This window comes from Megascapheus bottae, chromosome 3 (genome assembly GCF_031878675.1).
Source record: "Megascapheus bottae isolate mThoBot1 chromosome 3, mThoBot2.hap1, whole genome shotgun sequence".
Classification (NCBI taxonomy): Eukaryota; Metazoa; Chordata; class Mammalia; order Rodentia; family Geomyidae; genus Megascapheus; species Megascapheus bottae.
The window spans coordinates 84,562,656-84,576,962 of NC_143511.1; the positions used below are offsets into that span (position 1 = coordinate 84,562,656).

The 14,307-nt window shown below is 45.3% G+C and overlaps 1 protein-coding gene across 1 annotated transcript in view; it reads left to right on the forward strand.

Annotated features, from left to right (window-relative positions):
- Positions 1-14,307, forward strand: part of Garnl3 (GTPase activating Rap/RanGAP domain like 3) — a 127,658-nt gene that overhangs the window by 53,424 nt on the left and 59,927 nt on the right. Inside the window, exons 5-6 of the mRNA XM_090330662.1 lie at positions 10,680-10,779; positions 12,311-12,429. Of these exons, the coding sequence (XP_090186788.1) occupies positions 10,680-10,779; positions 12,311-12,429 (219 nt within the window). The remainder of the gene's footprint in view (positions 1-10,679; positions 10,780-12,310; positions 12,430-14,307) is intronic.

The following is a 14,307-nucleotide window of genomic DNA, read 5'->3' on the forward strand; positions in this document are numbered from 1 at the left end:
GTAGAGTCTACCAGTTTATGACCCTTATGACCACAGATTACTTGCCCAAATGGAGCTCTGGAAGGGGTAAATAGAGCTTTGCTGGAAGCAGGTGAGAGGAGGAGTGTTATTACACTGCATGGAAGGCACTAGTAATTGGGTGATGCAATCTTTAAAAGCTATGTTGGGCTGGGAGTTTGACCTAGTGGTAGAGTGCTTTCCTAGCATGCACAAAGACTTGGGTTTGATTCCTCGATATCACATACATAGAAAAAAAGCCAGAAGTGGTGCTGTGGCTCTGGTGGTAGAACTGTAGTCTTGAGAAAGCCCAAGGACAGTGCACAGGTCCTGAGTTTAAGCCCCAAGACTGCCCCTCCCCCAAAAAAAACCTGTCATGGAACTAGGTAGACACAAAGTTTTCTGGCAGCACATAATCTGTTAGGGTCCCAACTCCTCCACTGTGCCAGCCTGCCCAGATGGTCACTGCCCTGCCAGCATCCAGGGTCCAGGGTCCAAGAGGGAGATGCAGGAAAGTTCTGGCCATAAACTTTGTCTTCATTCTGGGATAATTATCAATGATAGTTGTTGCTATGGTACCCACTGCCATATTGCTGACATAGCTCTCCTGACCACTTCCAGTAGCAAATTTTTGATCACCTTGTGGATGTAACTTGAAAAACCACAGGATTTGGGAAGTCTTTACTCACCTTACCCTTGGACCTTAGCTTAGCTCACCCACCATTCCTGACCTGGGCTAGGACCTGAATAGGTCCCAGACTTCTGCCAGAATGCTGTCAGCTGCCCCACTAACAACAGCTTCTCTTCTCCCATGTCCTACCTCTTGAAAGGAGATGGTGTCTCCTACCCCACCCCACCCCCATACACATACACCCCAGGCTGCCTCCCTCCCTGCTAAGCCAGGCACAGAAGTATCAAGCTCTATTTTTCTAGAGTTCCAAAATCCAGCAGCCACCATGCTGTCTCTCCTGGGAGACCTAAGCTCTGAGGCTGCTGGGCCACAGGACAGCCTGCTGCACCAGTAGTGCAGGACTTCAGCCTGGCACTCGATGAACATACTGCACCAGCTGCCTCCACACACCCTAAGCAGATCCCTGGCCCCCGCTGGGACCTGGATCTGCAGGAAAGGACATAAATGGAGCCATCATAAGGTCCTTTAGTACAGAACACAGCTCATCTAGTTGTTCCCTGGCTCTGCCACACACCAGGACAAGTGGGTCATGGTTGGAGTGGTTCTAGAGTCTGATACCTTGAGCTATGCACCGGCTGCTGGAACCACGTGGAAAGAGGCTGATTCCACCCATCACTGCAGACAGGCCTGGCTCATTCTGCTCTTCAGAATATTGATACTGGGATCAAATGCTATTTTAGATGCTATTTCCACCAAAGCCATTGAGCATGAGTTCTCAGCTGAAGCACCTTGCTTCGTCTCATGGTGATAATTCTTAATTATAAGCTCCTGGCCTTTTATCCATCCTGATAAAAGACCTAGAGGCACTTGACACACAAAGGAAAAGAAATTGGTTTGCTTTGGGTCAGAGTAGTTAGTGTAGAACAGAAGATTCAATACAACAGACTGACCTGATGGCGCATGTCTGCAACCGCAGCTACTCAAGAAGCAGAAGCTGGAAGAGTGTGAGTTTGAGGCCAAAGCGAAGTTATCAAGACCCTTTCTCAAAACAAAATAAAAATGAAAAGGTCTAGGGGCATAGCTTAAGTGTTTTAATCCCCAGTGCCACCAAAGACGGGGGGGAGGGGAGAAGGGGGAGGAAGAGGAGAAAGAGGAGGAGGAAGAAGATGGAGAGGAGGAGAAGGAAAAGAAGGGTCAAACAATTTAAAATTTTCAAGCCAGGCGTCAGTGACTCACACCTATAATACTAGCTACTCTGGAGGCTGAGATCTAAGGATCAAGGTTCGAAGCCAGCCAAAACAAGAAAGTCTGTGAGACTATTATGTCTAATTAACCACCAGAAATATCAGAAATGGAGCTGTAGCTCAACTGAGAGTGCTAACCTTAAGCAAAAAAAAAAAATCCAAGGGACAGTGCCCAAGCCCTGAGTTCAAGCCCCAAAACCAGCACTTTTGCTGCCTGCCTTTAACCTATTCTTTTTTGGGCAGGAGGGAGAAGAGAGGCAGGTTCTAAGACTAAAACTCAAACAAGGTACCTGATGCTTTCATTCACTGAGCCACGCCTCCACCCCTGCCTTTAAACAAAATACTCAACTTGAGACCTTTCAATCTTCGGGTGGAGCTATGGATTCCTAGGAAAGCCACTGGTGGTCTCCAGAGCACAGAGGACCTGGCTCAGTCATTCCTGGGTGCCCCTCTTGCTTCACTCTTCTGTTGAGTAAGTAATTCAGCATCCCAGCTGGGCACAGGCCCTGTCTCCTGCTCCATTTACCTGCTAACATGCATCTAAGCGTTTGACTCTGCCCTCTTGCACCACAGCCCCCTCCTCCACATCCATAAATGGCTAGAAGGACTCAAGGGACTCCTGAAAGCACTTTGCCTATCATCACTGGCTTACAAAAAGTGTAACTGAGGAGCATTCCTCAGAGCCTGGTGCATGGTAAGGGGCCAGGCGCTGGTGAGGTGCTCCAGACCCTCTCCCAGCTGCCATGTCTTCACCAGAGTACCCACCAGCCAGGGTTCTGTGAGCCCCAGGATTAGTGTCACAGGCCTGAGTGACCAACATATTCTCCTGCTCTGGAGTTTGGGAGGTGAGGCTGTAAGCTCCAAGCTGCCCATCAAGGTTTGGTCTTTCCAGCAACCAATTCCCACCCAAGGCCAAGAGGAGCCACCTGCTGAGAACACAGGGGTTCCTGTCACCTTCCCACCCAAAATGCTGTAAGGTCTTAGGTGCTCTATGACAGGAACTGAGGTTCAAAACCTCCACAACCCCTAAGAAAAAAATCCTCTTTTTCAGAATTTAATTGCTATGATGTTATTTCTCCTGAACAGAACTTGCCTGATTATCTTTTCTACTCAGAATCTCTATTTTTGTTCTCTATGGCCCCTACTGTCAGGTGGAGCCCTCTGCCAGATGACAACCCTTCTAGCGTCCATTGTATCCTGTTTACTGGTCCTTGCACACCTGTGAGATCACTGATCTTATTTATCTTATTTTAAAACATTTATAAGTAGTCACACACATATTAACCCTTCTTTAGATGACTCCCTCACTACTGGTTTTTTATCCAATGTCTACAATTTTAGTAAAAATTGTAAAAATTGAGTGGGTACTTCCTTAGCACATACTGTGTGGCAGAGTTGTTTTGTTTTGGTCAGCGTAATGTATAGAGGAGTTACAGTTACATTCATCAGGTAGCAGGTGCATTACTTCTCCCACATTGTTACCCTTTCTCATGTTTTTGTCCCCCTTTCCCTTCCCCCACCCCCTCCCAATCCTCTTTCCTTTCCTATTTCAAATAAACAAACATATATACAATATGTCAGGTAACAAAGTCAGATTCAGTAACAATATGACATTAACCATTAGGGCAAAAAAAAGAGAAGAGAAATAACATAGTACATAAAGAATAACAGTTACACAAGATAAAGCTCTTGTTTCTATATCCTGATTGGAAAATTCCTTATTTTTAGCTAATGTAATAATTATGCATTTTATTGGTTACCGTGGAAATTTTGGTTCTCTATATATCATATAATGATCAAGTCAGGATGGTTATCTTATCCAGGTGAGGAACCTTTTCTGTGTTTATCTTTTGTGGCTTGTTAGCAGTGTCGGGGTTCAAACCCCAGGGCCAATGTGTACTAGGCAAGTGTTCCCATTGAGCCATACCCCTCACACACCTGAACCCTTCAAATGAAGGTCTGAGTGCAGGGGTTTGGGTATGCTGCACACAGTCACTGTGGAGCCGGCTGTCCCCCTCCTCACTGGAGATCCCAGTCTCCATTTACAAAGCCTACCATGCACCCCCTTCCCAGTCTCAGCTGTTTCTAGTGGTTGTCATTTTGATATAAGGTCACATCCTGATGTAACAGAGATGTAGGGTCAAACACACCTCAGCTGAAACCTCAGCTCAGCTTGTTAGCTTTCCACTCCGCATCTCTGGGCCTCAGTTTCCTAATGGGTAAGGAGGAAAGCATGTTTCTCTTTAGCACCTGGCATGAATAGCAGAGAATTTTTCATAGCCCACATGGAATCTAATCTCATTAATGGGTCTCATAATTGCTCCTTATCAAGAATTGGTCGGGGCGGGGTGCTACAGGGAGTTTGGCCTAGTGGTAGAGTGCTTGCCTAGCATTGATGAAGACCCAGGTTCAATTCCTTGGTACTACATACAAAGAAAAACGGAAAGTGATGCTATGACTCACTCAAGTGGCAGAATGGTAGCCTTGAGGAAAGCCCCAGGGCTGGCAAAAAAAAAAAAAAAAAAGAATTTGGGGGGGACATCTTGAGTCTGTCCCTTGTGCTGTCCCCTGCTCACCTTGCACTCTGAGTGCACCATTCAAGTGAGTGCACCCCCACTGGTGCCCTGGGGCTCCCTCACCTTCATGGTGTTTGGTGGCAGAGCAACTTTTACAGATATCTTTGTTAACACCGAGGAGGGTTTTCTCATACACCGTTGGGGAAGAAGGAAATTTGTTTAATCTTTTGGGAGGGCAATTAGCAATAACTAAAAATAGTATATTCCATTTGGCCAATATTTCTGCTGCCTATGTATTACAGCAATATTTAAATAGGAAAAAGAACCGGAAACAACCTCAGTCTCCATCAGTAGAGGAAGGATTATACATGTGACGGTCCTCTGCATGTCGGAACGCCTAGTCCAGCTTTTAGGAAGGATGAAGAGGAGCTGAGTACAGTGGCGTCTGCCCATAATCATAACTACTTAGGAAACAGATATTGGGGGAATCATGGTTCAAGTCCAGCCCAGGCAAATAAGTTCACAAGACTCCAGTGGCCGAGCGTGGTAGAACATGCCTGTCATTCCAGTGACCAGGAGGAACACAGAGGGGAATCCAAGCCCACACGGGTGAAGGTATAAAGCAAGACTGTATTCAAAATAATATCCGTGCTTCAGCAGCACAGATATTAAAACTGTAGTGACACAGAGAAGATTAGCATGGCAGAAAAAGAAACCAACCAACACACACACACACAAGGGAGGAACTGACAAAGTGACTCAAGTAGTAGAACATCTGCCTTAGTACTGAGAAAAAAAGTATATGTACCACCACAAAAAACATTTAAGTTACAGCACTGAACATAAAAAGAGAATTACAGGGTAATTTTCATACTACCATCCTGTTTCCATTTTTAATTAAAATAAATAAACTTGTCCATATGCAAGAAAATTTACAAAAGGACCTAGAACTTAGTAAGATGACAGTAAGAGGCCAGGAAAGAAATCAGAGGACCAGAACTTTCTAGATTACATTCTTCTTTGCTAGGCACATATCTTAAAATCTAATCAGTGGAAATGTTTACATAATTTATAACAGAATCTATGCAGTTATTAAGCAACAGTAGTTCGTACCTGCAAGACACGAGGCAGATATCAGTTCAAGGCCTGCCAGGGAAGAAGGTTTAGGAGACCCTATGTCAGCCAATAGCTGGGGGAGGGGGTGCATGCCTGTCATCCAAACTATGTAAGATCTGATATCAGAAAGATCAAAACTGGAGGTCAGCCAGGCCAAAAAAAAAAAAGTTTGTGAAAACCCATCTCAGTGGAAAAGGCTGGCCATGGTGACATATCCCTCTCATTTCAGTCACAGTGGGAAGCATGACTAGTCTGAAGCCAGTCTAGGATAAAAAAATAAGATTCTGTCTGGAAAATAGCTGCAGCAAAAAGGAATGGAGGTGTAGCTTAAACAGTAGAGCACCTACCTATCTACCCAGTGTAAGGCCTCAACTCCAACTCCAGTACTGTCAGATATTTTCAGTATGATACTTATACTCCTGCCCCATTTATGAAAATGGATTGTGTGTATGTAGTTACATTGTGTTGAATGTGTGGCAGTGTGTGAACATGTGAACATCTTTGTAAACGCAGAGCAGAGGTCTGAGATGATCCAAACCAATCTGAAAGCATTAGGTTATTAAATTAAAAAAAGATGAGGAGTGGGCAGAAAAGATGGGGGAGAGAGATAAGGACTTCAATTTTTATGCACTATCACTTTTTATAGCTAGTTTACATCTGTTTATACTTACAGTTCAAAATTTTTTAGTTACTTAAAAAAATGCCATCTTGCTTCTTCCAGTGTTACCTTAGCAACTTCTACTAGGGACTGAATTCAAATCAGTTAAGTGGAGAAGCACTGGTGGCTCACGCCTGTAATCCTAGCTACTAAGAAGCTGAGATCTAAGGGTCATGGTTCAAAGCCAGCCTGGACAGGAAAGTGTGTGAGCCCCTTATCTCCAATACACTACTCAGAAAAGCCAGAAGTGGCGCTGTGGCTCAAGTGTTAGGGCATTAACATTAACCAAAAAGAAGATCAGGGATAGCACCCAGGCCCAGACTTCACCACCTCTACCCCCCCTTAAAAAAAAATCCGTTAAATATACACACTGGTTGAACTCCATCCCTGCTTGAGAACATTCTGACAAAAATGATTACTTAGATTCTTACAGCCTTTTCTGCCTGGGCTGTCTTTGAACTTTAATTCTCTAGGTCTCAGCCTTCCAGGTAGCTGGGATTATAGATCTGAGTCACTAGCACCCAGTTGGCCTTGTTTATTTTTTTTTCTGTTGTTGTTGTTGTTGTTTTGTCAGTCATAGGGCTTGAACTCCGGGCCTGGGCACTGTCCCTGAGCTCTTTAGCTCAAGCCCTACCCCTTGAGCCATAGTACCACTTCTAGTGTTCTAGTGGTTAATTGGAGATAAGAGTTTCAGAGTCTTTAGCGCCCAGGCTGGCTTTAACCGTGATCCTCAGATCTCAGCCTCCTAAGTAGCTAGTATTATAGGCGTGAGCCGTGGATCATACTCAATTTCAATTCCACCAACAGGAGAATGAATACTTGGGTGTGGCATTCGTCCTGTGACCATGTGGTGATGAGAAAGAACAGGCCACTGCTGAAGGACTAACAGGTGTCCCTGACATGACAGAGAGGCTGACTCACGTGACTATGCCTGCTGTGATTTCTGTTCTGTAAATGGTGGTGGAAGTCAGAGTACTGGCTCTCTCTGGGTTTGTGATGAGGTAATAGGAAAAGGAACATGGGAGCTGTCTGTGGTGCTGAAACCCCTCATTTGGCTGTACACTGCCCTCTGCTGCTACGCCTGTAGGAATTCTGCACTGATTTCCACGGTTGGCCTTTGGGGTCCTGGGGGGCAGGGGAGGCTAATTGGGGTTGCTTAGTCTCAGCTTGTTTTGCCAACTCCTGTATTATCGTCTTTGCACCTTATTGTGTGTGTTGTTAACAAGGGACAGGAAGTGTCCTGCTCTGAAACTCACAACTTTTAGGGTGTTGGGTTTTTTTCCTCTGTTTCAGCTAAGTATTCAGTGTAGATGAAAGTTAAGTAGGTATCTTTTTAATCCTTAAAAAAAAAAAAAAAAGAAAAAACGACCTTAGAGCCAGGAGTTTGTCCTGGTGGTAGAGTGCTTGCCTAGCATGCACAAAGGCCCAGGTTTGATTCCTCGGTACCACATACATAGAAAAAAGCCAGAAGTGGTGCTGAGGCCCAAGTGGTAGAGCTCTAGCCTTAAGAAAGTCCAAGGACACTGCTCAGGCCCTGAAATCAAGCCCAGGACTGGCAAAAAAAAAAAAAGACCTCATGATTAACAGTTTGTGCTGGACGGTTGGATGAGCTATGCCACTGCCCACAGTCCGTCCCCTCCACCAGGCTGGCTGCGTGGTCCTACCTATGACTCCCATGTAGCCAAGAGGACAGGCCCTATGCGACCATGCTTAACTCATCGACTGATGTGGGTTTGGTTAGTATTTTGCCTTGACTGACCTTATGAACTCAATCCTCACAATCTCTTCCTCTGGAGTAGCTGGGATTATAGTCATAAAGCACCTCTCCTAGCCCACAGTCATGTTTTTAAAGCATAAAATGAAATATGCAAGATTACAGAGTAAAGTTGTCAGGCTAGCACCCTGAGCTGGGCTTGCTCCCCTTTCTGTGGTCAGCTGGTGCCTGATGCTGGCTGGTGGGCGACACCCTGCCTGGTGGACTAGTGGAAAGATCTGTGGACCAGAAATCCTGCCAGGGTCATAGTCACACTAATGAGTGGCCACTGATGTGAGTCGTGTGGAAATCCCATTAGGAATGAAATCCTTGAGTCACCCCAGTAGGTAAGGTCTCCACAAGGCAATCAGCACTGACCAACATGGGACTGATGGACAGCTGACGGTTTATCTTGAGAAGCTCAGGACAACCTTCATTGCTTCTCCTTCTAGCTAGGTGTACAGACCCTGCACCAAGGAAGGGACAATTCTGTACTCTTCAGAAGTGTCCTTGACACTGGGGATATAGCTAGAGGGCCTGCCTATCAACTGCAAAGCCCTGAGTTCAAACCGCAGTGCCATCAAAGCCAAAACAAATACAACTGCCCATGTCAGAAAAAGCAGTGTGTGGAAATGGTAGAAATGTTGCAGGTGAAGAGACCCTGAAGAGACATGATGACAAAATGATCATGTACTGATGGGGTGAAATGCTTTAAAGATGTGACACTGCTGAATTAGCTGTTAGCTTGGAAAACAGATGAGAAATTATCATGGATATTCAAGCTACAGATTGTGATAAAGCTGCATTGTGGATAGATAAGGAAATACCTTAGGAAAAAAAGGAGGTGTGTGTGAGAGAGTGTCTGTCTGTCTGGTCTGTTGGAGACTGTCAGACGTGCAAGAGAGAAACCCAGAGAGCCAGTGTGCTAAAACTTTTTCAGTAAGGGAAGGTCATGTTGGATGCTTTCTCTTAGTCTTGCAGCTTTTATGCACACTTAAAAGTATTTGTAGGGTTGGGAGTTTGGCCTAGTGGTAGAGTGCTTGCCTAGCATGCACAAAGACCCGGGTTCAATTCCTTGGTGCCACATACATAGAAAAAAAAAGCTGGAAGTGGTGCTGAGGCTCAAGTGGTAGAGCTCTAGCCTTGAGAAAGTCCAAGGACAGTGCTCAGGCCATGAGTTCAAGCCCGGGTCTGGCAAAAAAAAAGTATTTCTAAATAAAAATGTCTATACATGCATATTTATAGACAGCTATATTTTTTAAATCAAGGAAACCCCCCAACAGCACAATGATGTAGGGGGAAAAAAAAAACTTTAACCGATGGTTTAACCCCCAAGCAGGTTAAAAAGGCAGAACATAAAAAAGGACACAAAAGATGATGTAATGGCTAAGATTAAAAAAGGAAAGCACCTCTGAAATGAGAACTGGCTTCAGTTCCAGCTCTGCCACAAGTTACCTTTGCATCCCAGGCGACATGCTTACACTCCCACAGTCTCCATTTCCTCCCCAGAAGAAGGCAGTTAAAATAGAATCTCTTCCAGCTGGTGACGTGGTGCTGGAGATAATGCACGTAAAGTGCTTTGTCTGATCCTTGGTATTTAGAGTGCTCAATATTGTCAGTGTTTTTGGAGGATGGCAAAGACAGAAAGCATCCTCATTTCCTTCACAAGCCAACACAAGCCCCGAGGCAAGACAGAAATGCATACAGAGAAGCCCGTCTCACCAGCAACCCTGAACATCCGTCATTGTTTATCAAACAAACAGTACACCCTCCCCCAGGAGTGGGATTGCAGAAACCCAAGAGCTATGCGGGGTGGGAAGAACCGCATTACATCACCAGGATGTCCTTCATTTAACCTGCTTTTTCAAGACTTGCCTCTCCTTGAAGAAAAAGAAAAAAAGGCTTTTGATCACATTTAATATTCATTCCTGAGAAGTCCCTTTATACATTCAGGATTGGACAAAAAATTCTTCAATACAATCACGAAACCTATCACAGAAGTGTACGAGATCATAGCAACAAGTCTGTCAGAAAGTGTCTGTCCTCCTGTGTGATCTCTACTTGAGCTACAGCAGCACCCCGGCGTTTTCTGTGTATGTAGTACTGAGGAATCGAACCCAGGGCTTCACACATGCTAGACGAGCACTCTACCACGAAGCCACATTCCCCGCTCATGGATAGTTTTTGTTTGTTTGGATTTTTTTTGTGTGTGCCAGTCCTAGGGCTTGAGCTGAGGTTCTGAGCACTGCCCTTGGACTTTATTAAAGATAGAACTCTACCACTTGAGCCACAGTCACTTTTGGCTTTTTCTATGTATGTAGTACTGAGGAATCAAACCTGGGTCTTGGTGCATGTTAGGCAAGCACTCTACCACTAGGCCAAACTTCTGGCCAAAATGGATGGTTTTTATTACTTATGTTTATGAAGTTCTAGGAATACGAATCAGAGTAAAATGTGCCTGTGGTAAAGTAGCAAATGTTGGTACTCTAAGGGACTCTAGTTCCCAAACGTTGTGAAGCCTCGGGACAGAGTAGGAGAGGTCCTTTATTCTCAGGTTAGAACCCACCATGCCACTTGGCTCTTTCTCCTCCACCTGCAGAACTCCAGAATGCCTCTGAGATGTGAATGTGTACTGTTTTCCATCGAGGACACATGGTGACAGCTCCTGCGTGCGTGCTTTGAACAATAGTGTTTCCAGGTTCATTGCCAGCTTCTGGTTCTCTTTCTAAATAAGTCTTTTAATGGCACAACTCTTCCATTACAGAACGCAACCACTCTTCCAGGTACTTGGCGAAGAACAGACGTGCACTTAGAGAACCCAGAGTACCACACCAGATGGTATTTCAAGTATTTCTTAGGACAAGGTAACCATGCCACATGGGGGTGGGGAAGACGGTCGCTCCAGGAGAGGGTGCTGACCAGATGGGGCCTGGTGTGAGCGCATGCCCACCAGGGTCAGCAGTGCACCGCTAGAGGTCAGCTCAGAGTCCGCTTTTAATGTTTGGCTTTGCTTTGTTTTGCTTTTTGGTTGTTTATTTTTCTCCAGTTTTTGTCTTCTTCTATCCCTGGAGAGGTAAAGGGGATTCAGTAATCTGAATAAGTGCTCTGAAGAAGGAATTTAGGTTAGTAAAACAACTTTGAAATGAGCAAAGTTAGCTCTCTACCTATATTGACTTTTGGACATTTTAGTTGAAGACAGCTAGAGCAAAAGTCAGTGCCCGGAGCTCCAGGGCCAGTATAGAATGCAAGCATTCAATAAGGATCTGGCCCACTTAGTTAGCAGTGAAAAGCAGAGTGCAGCAGTGGAAACATATCACAAAGGCTCATGTGCTCCTTGCCATGGCTTCATAGAGCCATGTAAGCTTGCACCCTGGTTCCGCTGTGATTCACCGTAGGACCTCATGTAGTTACCCTAGCTCATTGAGCCTCGGTTTCCTCATCTGTAGAGTAGTACTAGCATATTTGAACAGAAGTTTCAATGAGATATGCCAGTAGCCCGCACACCTAATACTTCAATTTCTGTTAGTTTTTAGACACTGTACATTTAGAGTGAAGGATTCACAAAATGGTTAGGGACAGAAAATATTGAAAAAGAAGGACCATTGAACTATGGGATTCAAAATGAGTTAGAGAAAATGTGTATTGGGCCAATGCATTCATTTGTACAAGGTAGGATGTCTGGACTCTGGAATGACACAGTCTTCTCATTTCATTGAAGAAAAGTCTTCTCATTATCCTTTCAGCAATGTTAGAGTATTGTTCTAAGAAGTTCAGAATTTACACCAGTAGGTAGGGGAACAGAGAAGCATTTATAAGGAAAGAAATCAGCAAGAAAGCTGTCATCATCCGCAATGTGTGCAACATTTCAACAGCAGTGGTTTCTCAGAAAAATAATGCTATGACTGCATATAATAGAAAGTCTGACTCAAAATAGCTTGCACAGAAAGGGTAGAGCAAAACCCCAGGGAAGGGCGCTCTCTCAAGCTGAGGGCTTCAAAGGTCCGCTTGTGTTAAGGATCCAGGCCCTCTCCCCCTCTTCTTCTTCTCCATCCTTACTGTGGCAACTTGGCCTTCCTCGGGGTATACAAGATGGCTGTAGTAATTCCAGGCTAGGAAATATCATGTCCAGTGGAAGGAGGAACGTGGTTCAGAAGCCTCTTGGTGAGAGTGTTCTTCTTCTGTCCCATTGGCCAGTGTTAGGTCACATGTTCATTCCTGAGCCAAGGGAAAGAGAGCACATGAGTAGGGGTGGTGAGCTGGCTCCTCCTGAGCCAGTCTTGAGTTTCTTCATCAGTCCCTGAGCGTGCTAGGAGGCCTGGGCTATGTCCACTACTAATGGTGACTCCAGAACCAAGCAGGCTGCATTCTCACTGTTATAAACTGTTCCTCTTCCAGTCCATCAGAATTACATTGGAAACGATGTGGAGAAGAGCCCCTTCTTCTTGTCTGTGACTCTTTCTGACCAGAACAATCAACGTGTCCCTCAGTACCGTGCAATTCTTTGGAGGAAAACAGTTAAGTGCCTGGCTTACACTTGCTATCTCATCCCCATCCCAAAGTTTAGTTCACAGCATTGTCCATGGTTGGCAGCAAAGGCCCAGTGAAGCCTTTTTCTGTAAAATTCTGGCCGACTGGCTATTTCAGGATTATTCTAGTCTGAGATGGGGCTGCAAGCTCGGACACTAGGAGGAACGCCCCCCTTGTCTATGAACCACTAATGGGATGGATTCATTTCCCTCTGCCTTGGCCTCTGGAAAGGCAGAAGTCAGTTTTATAGAGGTTCTAGAGAACACGGTGGTTTGGCCCACCTTCAGCTGACCGTGCTGGGCAGTGCTCCTGTTTCTGTGAGATACTCAGCCAACTGTGGCATCCCCCAGGCCTCTTGGATTTGTTTTAGGCTCGCCTTTCATCAGCTGTGTGGGTTAGAAGAACAATTGAAGATGAGCTAGCAAAAGCACAATGCCACAGTGGGCCAGTGAGCCGGAAGCCCAGCCCTTTCACCGGGAGACATGTGGGACATTTGCTTCGGGCACATTCATCATGGCTGCTTTTTCCCCTGTTCCCTCAACTCTTTCTGCTGTTCTCATAATTCATTTTGACTCAATTTTTTTCCTTCGAGGAAAAATTTTACAGGCAATACAGTATTCTGAAAAGTACACACACGTGCATGTATGCATATACATACAGAAATAAAGTAGCAACTTCAGAAATCCCAGGAAGAATTTCCAGAGCCAATGGCACATCAGACTGTAGTTAGAAACTTTATGTAGTGATTAAAGATAGTTAATAGTAATAACAATAAAAATCATACTTATTGAGCACTTAGTACATGCCAGGTGCTAAGTCCTCTGGACAATTACCTTAGTCGATACATTGCAGTCAGGGAGATTAAAATGACACTGCCAAGGCCACAACTAGTCCAGGCACACCAGGAAGAGCCCAAGGTGGTCACCCCTGTAAATAATTAATTATATTTATAAATCTCCAATTCATATCATTTCTCGCACTCAAGTACACATTCATGAAAGCTGGGAACATGCCCGCTGCGTCCTCAATTTACCCACCATCTAGCAAAGCAATTAATAACAACAGCAGAGTTTGGCTTACTCTGAGCCATGCTGCCTCTACTTATATAAATTCCCATGGTATGCTTCAGGGTTTTTCTTTTTTTAAAGCAAGTTTGGGGTAAAAATCTATGAGATATGAAATCTTACTAGCAAGTTATTTCCTACAGGGAAGTGTTGCACACTCCTTCCGGGTGCCACCATAACTGGCTCCATCAGCCTGTGATGGGGCCATTGGCACAGCTGTTCCAGAAGCAGAGCCTGTGCACCAGGCATGGGGACCACATGCTGGGTTTCTCATATTCCCCTAATGAGAGCGGCCGTGGCTTCCTCCAGAGCCTCTTGTCTTCTGCACCACGCAGGCTATTTCCTGGCTGCATTTTATTTTGTTTATTTGGTTGTTAATTGCACCATGCCATCCTCTCATGGCTTCAGTATTCACCTTGAGATGCCTCTGTCTCTGGGCAGTTAGTCTTCCTGACGGCTTCTTCCTCCTCCTGTTCCCCTTGGGGTTGATATTTGGCTACTTGGGGCCTTGTGGTGGAAGAAGAGGACCTTGGGTGCACATGGCCTCTGCTTTTTTTTCTGATTTTCTTTTGTGGAGTGACCCTGATCTCAGTAGCACCTGCCCCCACCATTGGCTCCTTCTTGTGACATTCCCTCCTTGGTTAAGTCCTGGGTTCTGCTAGTCTCTGAGGCTCTCAGCCATGCCCTGCAGCATGTCAGAAAGCAGGAGTGTGGTCTTTTGTACACAGTGTGATCATTCGTCACCCACACTGGCAGCTTCTGCCCTTCACCGAGCTCTGACAGGTGTCCCACGAACCCCCA